Below are 10,026 nucleotides of genomic sequence, written 5' to 3' on the forward strand. Positions count from 1 at the left end.
TGAAGGGTGTGCGCGCGCGCACGCGACAGAGAAAGAAAACGCGAGAGGGGGAGGGGGGGGGAGTGAAACGAACTGTCTTTTAATCTTGATTGAAGTACATTACAAAAGAACACCAGAACGTTTTTGTGTGTCTTAATTTCCAGTTTTAGACCAATGGATGACATGCCGCACTGGCTTGTGGCCCAGTCGGCAGGATATGTAAAACAAACGAACAAATTAACAAAGAAACAAAGGAGCAAACTGGCAAGCGAGCAAGTGAACGATTCATAAGAATGTTTCAAACCGTATTCTTATCATTATTCAGTTCAGTAGTCTTAGATTCTTTCCTCGAGAAGAGCTCCTTTCGAATTAACAATAACTCAACTGTTGAACGGATTATTTGCAGACAAATCACCATGGCCAGATGGACAGCTCTTCTGCTGTGCTTGTGCGCGGGCATAGCGTCAGAGACCGATAATGTGCAAGGGACAAAACTTTCCGATTTGAAGCCTTTAGTCAGCTCCCTTTTTAACGACTATCAACTAGAATTAAGTCCCTTCGAGGATCGCGCTGAACCTATGGTCGTCACCATTGGAATGTCTTTGGTGTCTGTTCAGGTAAGGAAAAAAATCCCGAAAATGAGGGTGAAGAAATCTGAAAAAAAAGAGAAAGAAAACTAGGAAGACAATGAGATTAAGTCAGAAGAAGAAAAGGGAAAAGGAGGAAGAGGGGGTGGATGTGCAGAAAAATGGAGACAAGGAGGAAGATGGGGAGAAGGAGAAAGAAGAGAAAAAGAAATGGATGAAGGAAGAAAATTGTAGACAGGAGAGGAAGAGAAGGAGGGAGGGAGGAAGAGGATGAGAAGAAGACGATGAAGAAAAAGAAGAGAAGCAGGAGGGAAAGAAGAAAAAGAAAGAAGAGGAGGTGGAGGAGAGGATAGACGATTTGGATCAATATCAGTAGCTCAAGGAGGCGTCACTGCGTTCGGTCAATTCCATATACGCTACACCACATCTGCCAAGCAGATGCCTGACCAGCAGCGTAACAGATCAGATGAGGAATACATGGGAAGCAGAGGGTGACACAGGAATGTGGTGGCGGAGAAGACGAAAAGGAAGAAGTAAAAAAAAATTGATAATAATAATAATGAAAAAGAGACGATGTAATGATCATGACAGTAATCATATGGAAAAAAAAAGAGAAAGAAAATAACTAACACATTGGTCAATACATCATTTTGTTTTAGATATCATTCCAACTTTCACTGCTTACAAGGTTTAGCTTCGTTGGCTGATTTCAAAGCACTCATCAATTCACTTAGATAGGATAAGGGCTCCATGGGTCATTAGTAACTACCACTACCCTACTGCTCCTCCTCTTCCTTCTACTACTACTACTACTGATGATGATAATGATGAGGATGATGAGGAGGAGGAGAAGCAGAAGAAGAAGATTGATGATGATGATGATGAATGATGATGATGACAACGATGACGATGACGACGACAACGATAATGATAATGATGATGATGGTGATGTTGATATATGGAACAGAAATATACGATGGAATAGGTAGGTATGGTGTGTTATGGTACAAAATGGTATGGGATGGTTTATAATTGTACTGTTTGGTATGGTATAGTATGGGTTGGTATTGTATGAATGTGGTATGATATGCTATATTGTGGCATGGCATGATACCGTACAGTTACATATTGCATACTGTACTTGCATGCGTAGTCAGACTCCTTTGAAAGAAATACCATTTGTTGTACTTGAAGCGCAACTGCGTTATCTGGCATTATATCATATTACACTAAATTGTGTCCAGTCTACCATCTCTTATCCATTTGCGTGGTATCCCTCTAAATTCGCAGCTGTCTCGTTCTATCACGTAGCAGTCTGTCAATTCCAATGATCTCATACCGTGATGCATCTTATCAGGTCACATCGATCTGCATCTTATCCTGTGCGTGAATCTCATGTCTCATTATGCCGTATTGTACGGTATCCTGATTAATTCTCAACAGCTCATCCCTTTCTAGCATGAACTAAAATGACTATTAGTGACTGAGTGAGTCTTGATATTTTCAGAACTGGCTGGTAGTATTTTTGATTGTGTTCTATTTACGATTGTGTGTTATGACTTGTGTGTGTGCATGCGCGTATGCTTGTGTGTATTGTGGGTGTGTGTGGGTGTGGGGGGTGAATAATTTTTACTGATGTTTGGTATCTTGTGTTCAATTTTTCCTTTTTTGATATTTACATATGTGTTCTATTTGTAAACGCCTAGGGCTTATTTTCAAGATTAGGCGTAAATGCTCATCATCATCATCATCATAATAATTATGATAATAATAATTATTATTATTATATGATAATATTGATAATAATGATAATATTATTTCATATAATGTCCTCCCTCTAAATGTTCTGTCAAAGGTAAACCATTTATTGTGCTATCCTTTGGAACAGATTTTCAAGACCAATCGCCTTAAATCGCCACAAGCGGTCTCGAAAAGTGCACAGTTCTTCTCCATGTGGAATGTTAAACCCTGCATGGCTGTACAGGGTGATTGGTTTCGAAGACCACTTTGACAATTTTGTAGCCGGTCCTGAAAAAGCTGTATTATACCTTCATGATGTTTCCTACATTCATTGTCAGAATGCCCAACAATAAATGACAATTTGCTGTCCAGATTATGTTTTATCACATGACGTCAATCAGCACACGTATTTCATCGTAACATGTCGTATCGCTGCGTATCGTTCTTTTGGTGTGTTGTGCTTTATTGCTTTATTGTTTCGCATCGTGTTCTTCCTTTTTGTGTGTGTCAACCATACATATATCGACCTGTATTGCTGAGTAATTTGCATCAGATCACATCACATAGCATCTGTCCACACACAATCCTCTCTCTCTCTCTCTCTCTCTCTCTCTCTCTCTCTCTCTCTCTCTCTCTCTCTCTCTCTCTGTTGATGATACCTCCATAGATCAAGTTCGCGAGCACCGCGTCTTGGGAGTCATAATTGATGAAGAACTGAAATGGCAAGCTCACATTGATTCTGTCTGTAAAAGGTTGGCACGCAGTCTCTTCTTACTCAATCAGCTCAGACCTTACATAAACAGTGAAGCTCGCAAAATGTTCTTCCATGCTCACTGTCTTTCTCACGTCAACTATGAATCTGTTGTCTGGAGCTGTGCTGCAGATGTTCATCTTAAGAAACTAAATTCTTTCCACAAGAGAGCAGCCAGATTAATTCTACCAGATCACTCACTGTCAACGTTAGAAAAGCAAGCCAGATTAAATATCCTTCCACTTCAAAACCAGCTAGAATTCAACAAAGCATTACTCATGTACAAAACACACAATAACTTGGCACCGCAATATCTCCAACACCTGCTCACACGAGCTTCATGCCGATACGGCTCTAACAAATACATTTTGCCACGTTCCCGAATTGATTTGTTTAAAACTAGTTTTGCATTTTCGGGTGCATCCCTGTGGAACTCCCTTCCTCTGCACATACAAACGGGCAGTTCTCTTCCTATTTTCAAATCAAGTCTGCATAAACATCTTCACCCCTTCCAACAGTAAATAACTCTGATCTTTGAATTACTGTAGACAGTAACAAAGGGGTCAGTTATGTCTTATTTATTGTATCAGTCATTGTTGCTGTTGTTGTTGTTCTTTCCTTGCTTTCTCATTTCATCGTGTTTTGTTTTGCTCTTTTTTTTCTTTTCTTTTTTCTTTTTTGTTTCTTTTTTTCTCTCGTTCTATTTCTTATGCATGCATAATCTATTCATTTCGTTCTATCATAATCGTGACAAGTGTTCAAGTAATATTGGTGATGGTGGTAGTCACTGTAGTATGCTGCACTTGCCACACATAGATTTCAGAGACAGTAACAATACTGTACCTTTTGAACACCCGGATGTTTCTGGAACTTCTATATTGATGACATCTCTCTCTCTCTCTCTCTCTCTCTCTCTCTCTCTCTCTCTCTCTCTCTCTCTCTCTGACTCACTGTCCTATCCATCTGTCAATCTTAGTGTGTGGGGGGAGGGAGGGAGTGCTGTCAGTGTGTTTGTGCGCGTGTGTGTGTATGTATGTGTGTGCGCTCGCGCGCGAGCGTCAGTGTGTGTATGCATGTGTGTGCACGGATGTGGGTGTGTGTGTGGGGGGAGGGGGTGTTTTCTTCATTATGTATACCCTTCTGCATGAAAACCTTTTCCTTTCATTTATGTGTGTGCTATTTGTAATAGATGTAGATTAGCAAGGCCAGATTGGAAGAATAGGCAATGCCTAAAATCTTAATCCTTGAATAAAAACGTTTTGAGTTCTCTCTAGTTTACCCATGTCTTCAAGGCACGAATGTACTCTGCATAACCTAGCCATATATCCGCGAAGCACTGAAGAGAAGAGAAGTACAGTTACCTCGTGAATGTTGAATATTTGTGTTCACTGATGTTGGTTGATTTGAATTGTCGATTTGCTGTGTCATGTCATTGTCTCATCATATATTGTATCCCCCTTCAGTAAGGGGCTCTGGCCTTAGCTGAATAAAAAATTCGTTTGTTCGGTCGGTCAGTCGTTCTCCCCCCCCCCCCCTCCTCTCTCTCTCTCTCTCTCTCTCTCTCTCTCTCTCTCTCTCTCTCTCTCTCTCTCTTCATGTGCCCAGAGCTTAGATGAGGTCGACCAGTCCCTGACTTTTTCGGCTTTCCTGGAAATCTCTTGGAAAGACACCCGTTTAACCTGGAGCCCCAGTGCCCACAACGACACGTCCTATTTCGCCTACCCGCAGAAGAAACTTTGGATACCCGATATAACCATTCTCAACTCTATGGAGACCATGAATGAGCTTGGCTTTGACCGTAACTACTTGTAGTAAGTAAAGTATATTGTCTGTCTGTCTGTCTGTCTGTATGTATGTCTCCACTCCCTCTGTGTCTGTCTGTCGTTCTGTCTGACTTTGTCTGCCTCGACGTGTGTCATAGAATCTGTCTGTCCTTTGTTCCCTCCCTCCCTCCCCCTCTCTCTCTCTTTGTGTGTGTGTGTGTGTGTGTGTGTGTGTGTGTGTGTGTGTGTGCGTGCGTGTGTGTGTGTATGTGTGTGTGTGCGTGTGTGTGCGTGCGTGCATGTGTGTGCGTGTGTGTGTGTATGTGTATGTGTGTGTGCGTGCGTGCGTGTATGTGTGTGTGCGTGTGAGTATTTCTTGTAAATGCAGGATGATTCTAGTGGCATATTCGGGATCATGCAACCCCTTTGGATTGTACATATTGTGCAGTGAATTTACTAAAAGAAAGGAAATAACATTCAGCAAAATCTGCCGCACTGGTTGTCATCATCTGTCAACTCAGTCTTGATGGCCAGAATCCAATCATGTCATGCACCGGGACTCCGCTGGTGTGTGGCCTCATAGTGCCCTAACATCTAATTCTGGTGTGTAGCCTCATGGTTCCCGTAACATCAAATGCTGGTGTGTGACCTCATGGTGCCCTGACATCAAATGCTGGTGTGTGGCCTCATGGTGCCCTAACATCAAATGCTGGTGTGTGGCCTCATAGTGCCCTAACATCTAATTCTGGTGTGTAGCCTCATGGTTCCCGTAACATCAAATGCTGGTGTGTGGCCTCATGGTGCCCTAACATCCAATGCTGGTGTGTAGCCTCATGGTTCCCCTAACATCAAATGCTGGTGTGTGGCGTCATGGTGCCCTAACATCAAATGTTGGTGTGTGGCCTCATGGTGCCCTAGCATCAAATGCTGGTGTGTGGCCTCATGGTGCCCTAACATCAAATGCTGGTGTGTGGCCTCATGGTGCCCTAACATCAAATGTTGGTGTGTGGCCTCATGGTGCCCTAGCATCAAATGTTGGTGTGTGGCCTCATGGTGCCCTAACATCAAATGTTGGTGTGTGGCCTCATAGTGCCCTGACATCTGATTCTGGTGTGTAGCCTCATGGTTCCCCTAACATCAAATGCTGGTGTGTGGCCTCATGGTGGCCTGACATCAAATGCTGGTGTGTGGCCTCATGGTGCCCTAACATCTAATGCTGGTGTGTAGCCTCATGGTTCCCCTAACATCAAATGTTGGTGTGTGGCCTCATGGTGTGTCACTGTGTAATGAGTGCTTTTGATGAGTAGTATATGGAAAATGCCATTGAACTGATACTATGACAGGGCAGCAAAAATCTCTCGCCCCCCGACCACTCATCCCCGAAAAAAAAAAAACTCTTTGCGAACTGCAAGCTCTAGGACTCTGACAGAACAAACAGAAAGAAAATGGTTCAGGGTGACGTCACTGAGACAACAAAGAAGACACTGCAGTAATACAATTAAAAACAAATCCCTAATAGTCTGGATAACATCTTTGATTTCAGTATCATGCTTGCTAAAATATACGTCTGTAAATGCAAGATATCTTTCAGACATATCAGTTTTTTTAGAGTTTCAGTTTCAGTTGCTCAAGGAGGCGTCACTGCGTTCGGACAAACCATATACGCTACACCACATCTGCCAAGCAGATGCCTGACCAGCAGCGTAACCCAACGCGCTTAGTCAGGCCTTGAGAAAAAAAACAAAAAAACCCCCAAAAAAACGGGGGAATAAATAATAGATAAGCTTACATAAATAAATAAATAAATGAATAATAATTATAATATAGAAAAAGGTAGTAGTAATAATAATAGTAATACTAATAAAATGATTAAAAAAAATAATAATAATAATAATAAAGACTTCTAAGAATAAGATATAGGCTTGAGAGCACAATGCAGCAGTCGAAATATAGTCTGGAATGTTTACAAACCTTTATTCTCTTGGCCAAGGAACAAAGAATGTTGTTTCATCTCTGTATGATTATATTTTTACAAACATAAACATTGAAAACTGTATATGTCACAAAGTGATGTGCCTCATTTATGGCTCCTTTTGAGCTGACAGTAAGTTATTATCTTCTACAAAAGAAAGATAGGGAAGAGAGAGAGAGAGAGAAGAATTAAAAGTCTTATTCTTATGTATTAATGATCACAACACGTCTAGATATATTTCTTCACAGCACACATAATTACGTATACAAGTTTGTAGTACATCCATGAATGGATGGATGGACGGATGGATATAACAAGATATTGATACATGTATGTATGTATGTATAGATCTACATTAAAATATACACAGGTATATCGGACTGCATATGCTGATATGCATGTTTGTAGTGTTTCGTTGATATGTACGCATGTATGATGTAATGGTGAAAGGACAAGAAAAAGAGCAACAACAAACAAACAAGAAAAAAAACACACCTAATAACCTGTCTCCCATTGACTGCGTGACTGACAAGTGTGGGCTACACTGGCCAACTGATCTGGAAGCCCGCAGGCGTCTTCAAGACCTCCTGTGACATTGACGTCACCTACTACCCTTTCGACACCCAGCAGTGCAGCATCATCTTCTCCACATTGGTGACGATTGATAATGACATTGAATTGACACCAAACGACACCATCCTGGATTTATACAGCCCATCTGGAACCTGGAACCTCCTGTCCTTCACTGCGTCCATTGGGACACAACCCGGGTGAGATATAAGGGTGGGGAGAGGCGGGGCGGGTGGGGAGAGCAGAAGGTGGGATTTTTGAAGATTAAACAAACTTGGAGAGGAGCTCGGGTTTTTTGTTGTTTTCTTATAAGCAGATGTGGTGTGGAGGTGCTCCGGTGACTCTTTACATTTAGGAAGAAGACGAACAACGATAGAAGAAATTGTCGCGTATATGGATCAGTCTGCATGCTTTCACACCTTGAAACTGAAGTTGCAACTGACAGAGAGGAGGTGGTTGAATAAGCAGGAACATGAGAGTATAGAATAATGAAGACAGGAGCTGAATACACAGGGAATGATGCGATATGAGAAGAATGGATATAAAAGGATGAAATGAGGAGAGACGATGGCATAGATAGGAATATACGCGACACGAATAAATTTGTATTTGTATTTCTTTTTATCACAACAGATTTCTCTGTTTGAAATTCGGGCTGCTCTCCACAAGGAGAGCGCGTCGCTACACTGCAGCGCTACCCATTTTTGACTCACTTTTGTAAACAAAGTCAGTCTATGTTTTAACCCGGTGTTCGGTTGTCTGTGTGTGTGTGTGTGTGTGTGTGTGTGTGTGTGTGTGTGTGTGTGTGTGTGTGTGTGTGTGTGTGTGTGTGTCCGTGGTAAACTATAACATTGACATTTTCTCTGCAAATACTTTGTCAGTTGACACCAAATTAGGCATAAAAATGGGAAAAATTCAGTTCTTTCCAGTCATCTTGTTTAAAACAATATTGCACCTCTGGGATGGGCACAAAAAAACAACAACAAAAAACAAACAAAAAAACGAAGCCTAATTATATGCAAACTGTATTTACTGTTATATTTATATTTTTTGTATTCTCTAAACTTCGCACTTTGATCTGATATTCTGACACAACGACAAGAGCAGTCATTATTATCATTTTTTGTTCAAACAGGAACTTCTTTTGCTAAGCATGGAAGTTTTATTTATTTTGCAAACGTTTTGGTGCAGCTGGTAAAAAAGTGAAATTACTTTGTAATTAATGCTAGGGAACTTAATTTGCTTTAAACTGATCTTTCTCATCTTAAACATTACATTTTGAAATTATACTCGATACATAAAAAGCTTGTGTGTATTACTCTCAGTGTACATGACTTTCACTATGTTCATTCGCCCAAGTGGTCTTTTTCGGAAAATAGTAAAATCAATACGACGAGTGGACTTTACAGATCTGTTGGCTGAGCCCTGAAGGTCATGGGCAAAAATCAGTTGCGTACACATATTTATACACATTCAATACGCGTGCTCATATTCTTCGCGAACGTGAACGACGCCATTTTGTTTCAAGTTGTTGACCTGCCCGTTCAATCCTATATTCAATCGACAATACACGATAACATGTGATGGAAAGTTGGAGAAGGTGACCGTTAAATATTTATTCAGAGAAAGATTTGCGAACGCCTCATCACTTACTGGATTATGCCCCAAACTGCCATAAAAATATCCACAGAATCAGTCGGAATTCACAGTTAAAAATTGTAAACCATGCGAGTTAATACTCTTGAACTGATCACGATGAAACGAAAAAATTTCCAGTCTTGACTTTTCTCAAAATGAAGTCCTTTTCACTTCTTACGACGTTTAGAAGTACTTGTACTTGGTTCTACATGTTATTAGTTAAACAAAATACTAAATTTTCATATCAACTTTAAAACTATAAAACTAGAATGAACATTAAAAAAAAATTGAATCGACCGTGTCGTACTACATTCCCGGCGGGTGTACTAAACTTGTACATCTATCTAGATCTAGTGAAAACGACTAAATGTTGCAGTGTGATTGCGGCGATAGCCATTAAAAAGAATTTTTATTGTCCTTAAAGATTTTTTGAATGCCCAAGATACACCAGAATAATATGATTTAAACAGCATTCTCACTGCGAATACCCCAATTGATTTATCGCCCTTTAAAAAAGTATGTTCAAATGTTAAATTTTAGAACGTCAGTTAAGGAGCCACGATAGTGTAATGCATAAGGCAGTTTCTTCTCAACCGAACACGCGGGGTTCGAATCTGGTTAGGACTTTTTTTTTCTTCTTTTTTTCTTTTTAAACGCGAAGCTTTATAATAACAAATACAGAACACATTTCAACGATTAGATTTTTTTTAAAGTGTATCACAAGTGAGTCTTGAAGGCCTTGCCTCTCTTGTTTGTATTTTTTCCTGCGTGCGGTTATATTTGTTTTTCCTATCGAAGTGGATTTTTATACAAAATTTTGCCAGGGACAACCCTTTTGTTGCCGTGGGTTCTATTATGTGCGTTAAGTGCATGCTGCACACGGGACCTCGGTTTATCGTCTCACCAGAATGAGTAGCGTCCAGACCAGCACTCAAGGTCTATTGGAGGGGGAGAAAATATCGGCGGCTGAGCTGTGATTCGAACCAGCGCGCTCAGATTCTCTCGCTTCCTAGACGGACGCGTTAC

At 40.8% G+C, this 10,026-nt stretch overlaps 1 protein-coding gene across 1 annotated transcript in view; it reads left to right on the forward strand.

Annotated features, from left to right (window-relative positions):
* Positions 1 to 395: 395 nt before the first annotated feature.
* Positions 396 to 10,026, forward strand: part of LOC143298618 (uncharacterized) — a 37,010-nt gene continuing 27,379 nt past the window's right edge. Inside the window, exons 1-3 of the mRNA XM_076611499.1 lie at positions 396 to 596; positions 4,663 to 4,855; positions 7,322 to 7,562. Of these exons, the coding sequence (XP_076467614.1) occupies positions 396 to 596; positions 4,663 to 4,855; positions 7,322 to 7,562 (635 nt within the window). The remainder of the gene's footprint in view (positions 597 to 4,662; positions 4,856 to 7,321; positions 7,563 to 10,026) is intronic.

The sequence above is a fragment of the Babylonia areolata genome, chromosome 24, assembly GCF_041734735.1.
Source record: "Babylonia areolata isolate BAREFJ2019XMU chromosome 24, ASM4173473v1, whole genome shotgun sequence".
Taxonomy (NCBI): domain Eukaryota; kingdom Metazoa; phylum Mollusca; class Gastropoda; order Neogastropoda; family Buccinidae; genus Babylonia; species Babylonia areolata.